At 30.4% G+C, this 13,755-nt stretch overlaps 1 protein-coding gene across 1 annotated transcript; it reads left to right on the top strand.

Moving 5' to 3' along the window:
- The first annotated feature begins 254 nt into the window (after window positions 1-254).
- LOC135922811 (sphingosine kinase 2-like) lies at window positions 255-12,412 on the top strand. The gene is made up of 7 exons (XM_065457291.1): window positions 255-408; window positions 453-627; window positions 672-766; window positions 5,734-5,849; window positions 9,385-9,608; window positions 10,460-11,058; window positions 11,604-12,412. Exons 2-7 carry the CDS (start codon window positions 498-500, stop codon window positions 11,904-11,906), a joined length of 1,467 nt encoding a protein of 488 aa, XP_065313363.1. The 5' UTR covers window positions 255-408; window positions 453-497; the 3' UTR covers window positions 11,907-12,412.
- Window positions 12,413-13,755: the final 1,343 nt, after the last annotated feature.

Below are 13,755 nucleotides of genomic sequence, written 5' to 3' on the forward strand. Positions count from 1 at the left end.
GCTATAATATGCAATTTCAATCATTAGAATTTTTGTTAATACCGATTTACAAGATTACGTTACAGCTATGTTCTTTACTGATAAAAATTTATAATAAATTTCACGGGTCTATTGTTTAAAATATTTTCGATTGTTTTAATGTTGTGCTAATAATTAATAGCTTTTTAAATGAAGCAGATATTTTTACTAAATTGACATACTATCAATGTACAAGATTTGAATGTAATCATTGACAGAATGTCAATCATCCTATTTTGCCAAGCCTTCAATACATTCTGATTAGCTTTTCAAATTTAAATCTAATTTTTTCCATCATATGATTGGTCTTTTTAACCTTCAGCTATAGAAGGCTTATGCGACCTAAACTATCACATAAATTCCCATAATCTATATTATGACATAACTCACGTATCATCTAAATTTTCAAAACCTATATTTTATTAAAACATTAGCTCACAAAATTAAACTATGGCTAGATCTATAGTTATAGGTAATAGATGGTAGTTAAAAAATATTTAATCTTAATAAATCCACATGGTGGACGAAAGAGAGGTCTTAAAATTTATAAAAATTATCTGCTCCCTGAATTATTAAAAAGTGATATATTACATTCAACAGTAATAACAGGTATTATCTTGTATAAATTATTGTATTTTATCTATAATCCTAAGAAAAAAGTAACCATGCCAGGGAGTTAGTTCAAAATTTGAATATAAATGAATGGCATGGAATTATTACAATATCAGGGGATGGACTAATTCATGAAGTAATTTATACATATTTATAAATGATATGCTTTTGAATTTGATTACAACAGGAAATATTTTACTACTAATATTCAGTCAAATACAGTTTTTCTTTAAAAAAATCAAATCAATAGTTTGTTTATAAATTTTAACCTAAAGATTTATATAGTTTCATGATTTGTTTTAGAAAATTATAATGTTATTGGGCTCATTTAAAAATATAATGAAATTACCTGGCTAACTTAAAATCACAATTTTGTACAGTTGATTTAGATGATAAAATATTTAAAATATTATAATTCGCAGGCTTATAAACAGTTTAATTTTAGCCAATTTTTAATGTGAACTTAATATTTTAACTAGAAAAAATAATTCATATGCCTCAAGATTTTATTAATAGATATCCATAAGTCTTGCATAATTTTTTCTGGATATATTGACTTATTCGTTTTTAAAAATTGGCTTAAATGAGCTGCTTAACTACATCCCTTGATATATACCCCTATGGCTTGGGGACTCTAAAGCAAAATTTACAAAACTGCTCAACTAGAGGTGGGTGCAGGCCTAATTTCTTATTCGTGGCCCACCCACTCACTGTGGCAATAAAAAAAATTCACCTACCACTAAGAAATTTTTTACCCAACCTGTCCACTCATGAAAGGCAATATTTTGATTCACACCCAAAAATTCATGGTGTTTTTTAATTTTTCAAAATTTTATTTCTATAATTTTACACTTTTTTGAATTTATTTTGTATATTTCTCTAATTCCATAATAATAATACAATTTATAATGTTCATGTATTTTTATTTCAAATGTGTACACTTTTTTTTTAATAAGTGATTGGCTACAGAAAATAACTTTCACATGACTGACAAAATTTTACTCGCTAATTTTCTCAAAAAAGAAAATGAATTTTCCTGCTTCCAAAACTACAAAATATTGTCATTGTTATTTGTCTTATGAGCTATCTTTTAAGTTCACCTGTTGATGCTTAATCAGAATCATCTAGAAATTCTCTAAATGTTTCATTCAGAATATACAGTTTTTATGAGTGTATGATGAATATAGGAAAGTTAATGATAGCTGGAATTCACTTATGCATATCATCTAATTTTATAATTTAGCGTTTTTAAGATTGTTTTATATATATCTTCCTTTTCTTCTCTATTAAAAACTTAGGCGCTTGAAATTTGGATCTAGAATTATGCCTAACTTTTGTAGTATTAAATCTAAAAGAAATATTGTCCTGTTTTTTAAGTTTTGATTATTATTGTATCACCTTCAGAAGGTTGACAAAATTCTACAAATTTTTAATTCCATAGATAAACTTCATTTATTATGGTATGAGAATCTGTCGTCAGATCACCCGAGCATTCTTAAAATATTGATAAAAATTTGTCTAACTTGTGTATGATGTTGATATCAATTGTGGCTAATCTATTTAGTTCTTTCTTGTTAAGCACACCTATATTTCAGAATAGGATTTTAAGAAACTCTGTACTGTATCATGAGGTATACAGAGTTACATCTTGTTTAAGAGTGCTGTTTGAAATATTGTATAATTTTTTTTTTACACCATTTAAACTTAAGGTCAGGTAAACAATTGTCAAAAATACAGTGCATAACATTATTTAATGTCATATTTGGGTGCACTTATATGATTTTCTCCGTTATCAGTCACTTAAATTATTTTCTACCTCTGTGTATTTTTTCTAAAATTTAATTGACTATACTTTTCAGAGTTGTTAAAAGATACTTTTAAAATGGATCTAGATACAGATACATCGTCTAAAATAATATCTAGATACCGATATTTTAATCAAAAATCTATCTAGATACAGATACCACATTTTTATATCTAAATTTTGGATATAAAAATGTGGTATCTGTATCTAGATCCTTTAACAACTCTGATACTTTTAATATTGACCTGTTTTATGTTTTTAAAATTAAAAATCTTTATCGATAATATATCCTGTAATAATGGTTAAAAGAATTCGACTTTTATAGTCATCCATCCAAAATTCGGCGATTATGGACACGTGATTATTATTGATCATGCTTTTAATTTTAATTTTATCCTATATTTTTGGAGCTATAGTATTCATGAGAGTTTTTTCGGGTCACTAGTATATCTCTTATATTTTGTTGTCCATATGTTACATCAACATTCTTGGCCTAGTTTGTAAAATTTTGAAAAAACACACCAACCGGGTGTTTATTAAATGCGGAAGATTTTTTCTTTTTTTTTAAAAAAAAGAAACTAAATTAAATTAGAATGAAATTGCAAATTTATATTCATTAAATAAAAACACAATTTTAAAATTCAAAATTTCCGTGATTTACGGGAAATTTATGTTCACACCCGATTACGTCCGGGAAAAATACTCACGACGTGACCCACAGTGATACGATGGGTCGCGGCACGGCCCACCCCCATCTCTAGTCTCAACTCTTAAATGACTCCAGTTGCCCATAACCATTTCTTGCTGTGAAGAAAATATTGGTAGATAAAATTTTCCAAAAAGGATTGTAATAGTAATGAAAATTTTTTAACATTTTACACGAAATAATGTTTTTATTTACATCCCTGAAGTATATTGATAATAAATTAAATAGCTATAATTTAAGTGTATTTTTAATTTATTTAATGAGAAATATAATCATATCACGTTATTTGGCTATGATTCAAAAATGATAAATTTGTGTTTATATTAAAAAAAACCTCTCGTTTACTTACAGAGTAAATATTAAATAATATTTAACTAGTTTGGCAGATGCTAATGCCAAGTGAACTGCCAAATGAATGCTTTATTTTTGAATAATAAATAATATTATTATGTAATTTCTAAGATCAAAAAAATTAAAGTAAGTTTTTTTAAAAAATTATCCATTTTTTTATCAATAACTTATTCGTTTAGTTTTTTTCGGGGATTCAATAAGAACAATTAAACCGGTCTTAGCCATTATTATTTACTGAACTTAAACCTAACTTAGGCCGTTAAAAATTTGTCACTTTAACCCGAACCTCTAAAACTGCATCATGTGAACCTGTTTGAACCCTTTGACATTTTAACTCTTTTTATAAGATTTAATAATCAGTTTTGACCAATGAATCAGCAATTATTTTAAGATATTCTTATAGATTTCTTTTTAACGGTCTAGCTACCCAATGTTAGCACTTATAGAGATCTTCCCAGTTATAAAAATTATTCTTCCTCCTTAAAGATATAATTTGATAGAAGAGGATCGTGAAAATATACTAATTGTTTGCACGGCTCAAATATAATTTTTTATTAGAGAACAGTGATATAATATTTTTAAAAACAATATATATATTCCTTTCTAATTCGCATGTACGTTAACAATGAACCGGGGTTTAATGCCCGGTTTGGACCACTTGAATTTTTCTAATATTTCTTTTTATTTTTTAAATATTAGTTTCTTAAATCATTATCGTGGAATACATAATTTATTTAAGTTTAAAAAAAAAATTTGAATATATTAAGCCATAACAATTTGATCTATTTATGCCTTACTGTAAAGGGCTTACGAAGAGCGGCAAAAATTTTATCAAAAAATTAAACGGGTATGAGATACCCCTAAGCTTTATATAACAAACAGTCAGAATACCGCAATTTAGGGCACATATGGCATCTAAATTGATAAATAAAAATTGTAAATTTATGATCTTGGCATTACCAATTCACCCTTCACACACTGCGGAAGTTGTAATATATATTTTTTTTGATGGCTCGGTATATGGTCGCAGATATAAAAGGTCAACTAAGACCGGGGCAGAGTACCCCACAGTTATAAAAATTTTCTTAACGATTTTAGAAAAAGTTTGACTAGTTATTTTATCTGCCAACATTAGATTAAGCCGTTTAGCGGTCATAATTTTGTCTTTCGATCTTAAAAACCTGTTCCCAGGGTTCTAGTTTTTTTTTTAAAAAAAAGTTGTAATTTCTAAGTTCTACACTTTGATTGGTTAAAATTGCAAGAAACATTCGCCAATGATTTTGAGGCGATGAATTTATAAAATTTATGATATATTATTTTTACGAATTCTAAAATGGGCGCCAAGATATTATTCGAAGCGATAATTTATAAAATAATTATTAGTGCATTTATAAGTAAGTAGTATGCAATGACGTGTATATACTAGTGATCTGCATCGGGCCTAATTTTTCGAATTTATTTAAATATTAATTTTTATAATTACTCAAAATAAAAGACATGTTATATGTCGTTTTCAATAAATAAAATAAAATATTTTCATTTTGCATAACAAATTCTATTAAAATTGTTAAATTCAGATCGGTCCGAACCCGATTATTTTAAATAAAATTAGGCCCGGCCCCAAAGTCCGTTCGGGTCGGGTACTGGCCGGGCCCAACTTTGCAGATCTCTAGTATATACTACTAGATTAGCGATTCGTGCATTTAAAAGTGTACATACATAGGAACCGGCTTTAGCCCCATTTTATGATTTTTATGTCGATTTAATGACAATATTATCATGATCGATCAGACAATTAGTAGACTCCTTACTACTAGTGTTGTTAAACGGCAACTCAATGTTTCATCTAGAATAATATTACGCAAGCCTGAAGATTTTGTTTGTAGAAGGAACAATGGTTTGGACATCTATTAGCGAAATCTCTAAGCTTAGGCAATATTTTTCTGCCTAAAATATTGAGTTAGCCCTTTTTAAAAATCGGCGCAAAACGAGCCGTTTAACAACACTCCTTATAACGTACACTTTTAATTAATGAATCGCCAATTTAATTAGTGTATATATACGTCATTGCATATTACTTCATTTGTGCAAACATTGAATTAACGGACCGGTCTTATGTGGACCTAGCTAGATTTTTGCTCAAATGTTTTCTAAAAATAATAATAATAAAAATTAAAGTTTTTCTATATTGATTTAATTCGAGCATCGTATAAATTATGCTTTTGTAATATTCGCGTCACAGGTAATAAATGGTTTGATGGCGCGGAATGACTGGGAGGAAGCGATAAAGATTCCCATCGGTGTCATACCAGCTGGCACTGGCAATGCTCTCCACACATCCCTGTGCCATCAATATGGGTTTTAAAAAAATATATATAAAAAATATAATATGGAAGATCATTATTCCCCTCATCACGGACTAGTCCGGGCGCCATTGTGGACACAAATATCGCGACCGATGTCATTATAAATGACAAAAATAATGACGATGTTGTATAATTGTTATCTAGTCCTATTTTAATCTTGGGAATTATGTTCTTCCTTATTTTTTTTTATTCATTTTGGATTGCATATGAGAGACCGTCCTATCTGGCATTTTAGTTCGACTTTTGACGTTGACGTTTCATTTTTTTTTGAATCAGGTGATATTTTTTAAATCCTCGACGTTAAAAGGAAAAATCTGCGATTAAAAAATGAGCTAAGACGGCCTCTAATAGTCACAATCTAGATTTAGATTGCACAGTTTTCCCCGTTCAATTTCTGAGTTCAGAATAAGATAGAAGTCAATCATAAAATATTAATCTGTTATTGTTGGGATATTATTTAATTATTTTTTTTATATCTAATTAATCCCTCCCAAAAAATATTAATTTTAAAAACTAAGAATAATTTTAAATATATATATACACAATGAATGACCGACATCGGAGTAATTGTATTTACGAAATAATCACTAATTACTTTCTTTGAAAAAAAAGAAGTATTTTCTTAAATTGAAATCAGGCTTTTATCTGGACCTAAGCATATATCGCAATAGCCCCCGTTCTCTCATTCCTTTATTCGTGAAGCAATGATCTTAGAGACAGTCCTCCGGAAGAACGCAGCAACGATTGGGCGAATACCTCCGTTCTTTTTTGAGGTCTATAAGCCCAAAGAATATAGGAATGATAGGTGATGGAAGGGGTCCATTAAGAATTATATTTAAACCTGTGGTTCTGTAAAAGGGCTCTACATAAAATGTTGGGTTTTAAAATGTCTTGAAAGAAGATAGAACGAATGCCATCAAGACCTCCGGAAAAGTCTCTTTAGAAAGATCTAACAGCTTTGATTGTCTCATCAGTGTTGATTTCGGGAGTTATATGGTCGTTTTGGCTTGAGAAGACAAATTCCGAATCACATATGGGGTGTTTTAGAAACAAGGCTTCTAAGATGGACTCATTGGTGCTAAGGAGTTTTCAGAGGTCATAGCCTGGAGGGCTGAGTTTATATTAAGGCTGTTTATTTTGTTTGAAACTATTTTATAGCCCTACGGGCAATGGAGAGTGGATTGGATGGATTGGTATGGGGTGTAGGGGTTTGTTTGGAATCCTGGTTGAATAGGGATATTGATGATTTAATATGTTTGGATAATAAAATATTTTAAGGGTGAAATTGGTATAACTTAGTAGGTTTCTCCAATTTGATAGGTTTCCAACATTGTTTACTGTTAAGTGGATTAATTTGTAGAAGGATTTCGCAAAAGAATTACGAGCACCCCGTGGTATGCGGGACATGGTGGGAAAGTTGGGTAATGATAAAAATTCATTGGCTCATGAATGTAGGTTAGGTATATTTATGTTAAGATGTTCTCATTATAACGTTTTCCACTATTCCTTGGATTTTTCTATCAAGATGCTGTCCTCAACTCTTCTAATTTATAAAACTATCATTCATTATCTTAAACCTTCAAAAATATGCCAACTATGTTTTAAACATTTCACCTTCCTTGGTTTGAATAGACACAAATAAATTTGTTAAATCACCAGAGATGATGCAAATATGTCTTCCTATAAATAATATCATGTTGATGCATATACATAACATGACATAGTTAAATTTATAACTAAATTGTCAAGGAAACATTTGGTGATTCAAATGCATGAAATATGTCCCATAAGCGATAAATCTGCAAATATAACCAAAGCTAGAAAGTTTCAAATTCATGGTCCCCCATCCTTTAGCTGCCGAGGTTCAGGGCTACCAAGTATAACACCTACAGATTTTCCTCCATTCAGTTTATTAAATTTAGTAAGCCCTCCTTCCTCAACTGTTGCTACTGACTCACCTCCAAGTCAACAAATACCTAACCTACAATCAATAAATTTTTATCACTACCCAACTATCCCACCATATCCCTTATACCTCAAGGGTGCACGGAATCTTTTAACAAATTAATCCATTTAACTTGTAAACAATCCGTGAAACCTTTCAAATTGGAAAAATTTTACTAAGCTTCACCAATTACCCTTAAAATACCCGACAATAAAAATATCTTCTTATCCTAACATATTAAAACTTCAATATCCCTCTTCAATCCAGATATCATTCCAACCGCTACACCCCACGCTTACCAATCTAATCCACTCCCTACCCGTAAGGCCAAAATAGTTTCAAATAAAATAAATAGCCTTAACATAAACTCAGCCTTTCGTGCCATGACATCTGAAGACTCCTTAGCTCCTAACAACGAGTCCACCCTTAAAGTTTTGTTTTAAAAACACCCTATATGTGACTCATAGTTTGTCAATTCAAACCAGAACTATCATATTGCTCCAGAAATTAACATTGACGAGACAATTAAAGCCGCTAGATCTTTTTTAAAAAAAAGACTCTTCTGGAGATCTTGATGGCATTCGTGCTATCTTCATACAAGACATTTTGAAATCCAACGAGATTTCAATTCCAAATTTTCAAGATGGTTCCGGTTCTAGAACTTTCTAGTCCAGCTATCCGCAAATTTGAAAAAAAAAGAAAATTAGAAATTAGTTTTAAAAATTATATTTACTCTTATAAATTTGCTTGCTCAATTTAATTCTTGGCAACCATTTTTATCACCTTATTTTGTTGAAATATTATGTTTTAAACGTTTTGTAAAAAAAAATCCGCGAAATTATTATTAGTTCAGAAATAGCTTAGTTATTTTATCTTTGACACCTTTTTTTAAACAATAGTGTTTATTTACCTAGCGTAGCGAATGGCGTAACTCTTCGCTTGAGCATTGTCGACTTCACTGCAGACCACGGTTTTTTTTTAAAGAAAAATTTAAATGAGCATTTAAAGATTTTTTTTCCCCCAATCAAAAATTTTGAGCAAATAATCGTTGAAAACCAAAATAAATGACGATATTTTCTTTCAAAAAATAAAGATTAGAAATTTTGAGCGAAATTTTAGCAAAAAAAATCTTGCATGAACGATTTATGAAATCCTCAAAAGATCAGAAAAAAAGAACAAATTTTTGAATTTGGGGAATTTTTCTGAAACACTGTTGCGAACCCTGACAAGAAAGACATATAAGAAAATAATTTTTTTTTAATATCTTAAAGTTTGCCATGCAAATTCAAATTCTCCCAATTTATTTATGGATTTTTAAACTCCGACCAGGGTTTTTTTTTAAAGATTTTTAAGCCCCGGCTCGATTTTTCTAGATTTTAAAAAAATTTTAAACTGCCTTTCCTAGGTCTCTTCTTCACTCTTTACAATCTCGGACATGACTATTTGTATAGCCGTCTCTTGTCATTTATTATTACCTTCACCTAAATCGTCTATTTATTTTAAAATGCCGTATACGATTGTCCTTGGTATAACAGACGATGATCAACCTAAAGTAATTCATCTTTTTTTTAAAAAAATTTAGCAAATACCATCCCAAGACATTTCTCATGGATTGCGTTAATTTCGCTCTCCACGGCGAACCAAGGAATCTCGATCTGTTCAAAATCACGACTCAATCCGGCCAGGTTTACTATTCCATTCTGGGACTTTGTTGGGGTCTGATAGCAGATATAGATATCGAGAGCCAGATTCATAGGTACATGGGCAGTTTGAGATACATGTTCCACGGTTTTAAGAGAATTCAAAGTATATTATATATATTACTTTATATAATACTTTTTTATTAGACATGTTTTTCGGATATATTAGGAGTTAGGGTTTGGAACTTGGACTAAAATGGATAAGGTTTTGAATGACTTTTAAAATGTTGTTAAAGGGTTGTTTCATAAAAAAATGAATAAATCTTCTAAATTGAAGCGCTCAATATCTTGAAAAGTTATATATTATATATATATAAATTAGAATATATTCTTGTTAGAACCGTAAAAGTGGGTTCCCAATTTTTATAGAAACTTTAAGAGAGATGCTCCAGTTTCCTAAATTTGTTCCATTTCCTGTTCCAAGCTTTGACTATTTACGTTAATAAAATATATACCTATTTAAATACATAGACCATTAATTTAATTAGTAATCTGCATCGGGCCTAATTTATCAAGCCCGACCTGGCCTAATTTTTTTTTTAAATATTTGCCTGGTCCGATCCCGAACTTATCTATTTTTTATTTGTCCCGAAAAGCTCGACCCGAAATAAAAATTATTTGTCGACCCGGCCCGAAATTTTTAAAAATATTACCTCGACCCAGCCCGAACCGAAATTATTTTTTAAAAATAGACGTTCGGCCCGGGCTCGAACTGGGATTTGTAAATCACTACCATTAATCGCTCTCCTTATTTTTGTTTTTTAACTTGTGAATACAAATTAGAGGTCAAATTCTTGAAAAGATTTTTCAGCCCTGTCCCGTTAAAATATTTTGCGAGGGTTGTCCGGCCCAGCCCAAAAATCTTTTGGCGGGATTTCAAGCGATCCACCGCCTATGCAAATTGTATTATCTAGAATCTATTTTACTTTATATTAAAAAAAACGCTTTGAATAATAGGCCTTAGGCATTACAGGGGCTCCTTCGTTTACCGGGACGAGATTTCTGGTCAACTCACCAATATCATAGATAAGATTTCCACCGTTCCGAGCGTTTACCCCTCGAAGTTCGAAAACTTTGATAATTACGACAAGAAAAAATTGCCCACGAGCCAAAATAAATTAGTATCATGGTTATGCTGCGATTGTATCGTTACCAATCCGTCCTTGCGTAATAATCACGATAAAGAATCGGTCGGACGAACCAACCGAGTAATCAAAGCGGGTGTCGCGCAATCGTACAAAGAAATGATAAAGAAAGGTTTCGACAACCCTTTATACGTACTCGACACTGCTGAACCGGAAAGGGTGCCTGAATCAGTTAAAGAGAACCACGCTAACCTAAATATAGGCGACGTGAGTAGCACGGCGAATAATATTGTAAATGGCGTGGCTCGCTCTCATTTCCCCGGTGGCCACCATACTCCAGTTGACATAATATCCCTTTACGTATGCAACTTATCCCACATAAGTCAAGACTTCTCGGTGACCCCCATGGCTAAAATGAACGACGGATTAGCTCATTTGTGTGTGCTCAAAAGTGGGGTTTCGAAGTCTCAAGTTCTTAAAAAATATATAAATAATTATACCTTTGGATTTTGGGACGGACATTTTTTTTTTAGTTTTAAAAAGCTAAACATTTGGTAAATAGATATTCGGCCAGCTGATTGTTTTATAAAGTTTGCAACCCGCTCCTTAGTGTTTTTAATTTCGCTCGCCCATGTTTACAAATTATTTTGATAGGTTGGTTTGGCTCCTAAAATAAATAGCAGCACTAAGTTGTGCACCGAGAAATCTTTTAAATGTCCGCTCACCCTCACCCATTTTTGTTTCGAATTAATTTTTACCGGCCCATCCTCCCTCCACAATTTTTATAAAAATTATAACCCACCTCGATTGACATTTCCTCAATATACGTCAAGGGGTGGATGGATAGAAATTTTAGATTATATAGACAGATAGATATATATGTGGCAACTTTGTATCCACAAGAAATTCAGCTTAATTATTATTAGATAACTAACCACTGTTTTACACTGTATTTAATATAAGTGATTACGGCTCATTAAATTTTTCTTTTGCCAACATTCAAAACTTTTTACCAGATGTTGAAATTCTTGCTCAATTGTATCGACGTTACCGCTATACGCCATGCCTGCTCCTTCCCTACCAAATTTTTTTACATGGCCCCCGTAGTTTCTTCTCCACCCATCCATACTTCCTTGCCTCGCCTTTCCGCCGTCTCAGCTGTGATCGAAAAGGTTCGAGCTTATAGATTACCATTTTCGTCGTCGAAAACGAATTCTAATTACCGTTATCCTTCTATATTGACCATAGACGGCGAAGCTATCCCATGCTGTTCTGTAGTCGTGGAGGTTTTGCCATCCATGGCTAGGATATTGGCATGAGTCGATCATCTATCCTGGGACAAAAATTTATTCGCGATTCGTTATTTCACATTTCAAACGTCTTCGATTACAATTTGCACGAACTTCCCATCATTTTATTATAAAATTAAATTATTTTTTTCAAAAAAAAAATACTAATTAATATAACTAACTATATCATATTCTAAAACCAGTCCAACATACAAAAGGTGCTAAAAGTCTTCTCGCTCATTTTTGTAGCAATATAATATATATTATTTCACAAATACACCCCCGTTATATTATGCCACGTGTACCGCTTTAATTGCGGCGTTAAAATGATCGCATAGCAATTCGGTTAATTTGCTATTCGTAATAGAACGAATAATAAAATATTCATATTCGATTATTACGAATAGTAATCTTTTTGATTCGTTCAAAACAATGATTACGAATAATTCATTATCCGATTTGAATAGGCCTGTTTCATTACACTAGTCAGTATTAATTTGCTTTTACATTAAACGGTATTATTCTCATTCTTATTTAAAGTTAACTTAAAATTATATGAATATTCATATCCTAAACGCACAAATATGTTTATATCATTCTTTTTTTTAATCAATTTTTCAAATTCAAATTTTAAGATATCAATATTTTTGTAAAGTTCCCAAATATTATTAAATAAGATCAATGTAGAGTTTCTTAATATAGGTTAATTTTAAAAAAGTTCTTAAAAACAATTAATCAAGAATCAAGCTTTCTTCTCTTTTTATTTTTCAATTTTATCATAAAAACACAAGTCGTCTTATTATTTTTGAGTATTACTATTTAGTATTATTTTTTACAAATTTATTTTAAAAAAAAGGATAATATAATAATATGCAAAATACGACACGCCCCTTACCTTTTAGTCAAAATTTTGGCTTAAATAGAGTCATTTATATAAAGAAAAATATAAGGACAAATCGGAAAATTTCATAAGTATGCCTTAATAATATTTGTTGACTTCGACGGTATTTACCATCGTTCGTGTTGAATGTGACCCGAGTTAGCGTATTATTTGCTGTTGTTGTTGGTTATAGTTTAGGTTTTTTTTTGTTTAGTCTCATAGAATAGATATTTTCCATTAATTTTTTTACAAATCATATATCATATTTATCACAGTATTTGCATAATATTCATTTTTTTTAATGCATAGACTATCTCCCTTCTTTTTTAAAGAAATCGATTGTAAGCTCTTTTATTTATTCTCCCTTTCTGTCATTATAATTTTTCACCAAACCTTCCATTTTAATAAATTTAATACTAACATTTCTTAGCGATTTATGTATATGCACTCTAATTTTATCTTTTTGTATCTTCTCCTATTTATATACCTTTTCTAATTGATTTATCACGAATTCTAACCTTTGCGTACTACAAATTTATATCATTTATTTAAGAGTACTGATAAATAAAATCTAATATATTTTTTTATGAATTCTTTTTCATTTCTTATTTAGAAAAGATATGAACAAGAGTAATTGGTGCTTAAATTTATTTAAACGAAATCAAAAATATTTTACAGGTTGTGATCTATTAGTTTGCCTACTTAAGGCGAATCTTGTTAGCAGTTTTATTTCGATTTTAGGCATTACAAAACCTTTTTTAATATTTAAATTTAAACGCTACAACAGTATTATGGAAAGCATTATTTTTTTTTTATAAAATTATTTATATTTGTTAACTTTATAAACATGATAGTCTTAATTGTAACTCAAGTTTTTTTTTAAGTATAATCTTAATCTTGATATTTAAACTCAAAAAATTTATATATTACATAATGACTACAAAGAACCTCATTATTTAATGGTATCATGTAAATTCGGCGCGGAAAACGGCGCACTAC

The sequence above is a fragment of the Gordionus sp. m RMFG-2023 genome, chromosome 1 (assembly GCF_954871325.1).
Source record: "Gordionus sp. m RMFG-2023 chromosome 1, tfGorSpeb1-WG-v2, whole genome shotgun sequence".
NCBI lineage: Eukaryota > Metazoa > Nematomorpha > Gordioida > Chordodea > Parachordodidae > Gordionus > Gordionus sp. m RMFG-2023.

Coding starts and splice junctions, on each gene's coding strand:
- LOC135922811 (XM_065457291.1), top strand. CDS start 498: ATGGTAGTTAAAAAATATTTAATCTTAATAAATCCACATGGTGGACGA. Junction 767..5,733: donor GGGATGGACTAATTCATGAA/GTAATTTATACA, acceptor TTCGCGTCACAG/GTAATAAATGGTTTGATGGC. Junction 11,059..11,603: donor GTGGGGTTTCGAAGTCTCAA/GTTCTTAAAAAA, acceptor ACTTTTTACCAG/ATGTTGAAATTCTTGCTCAA.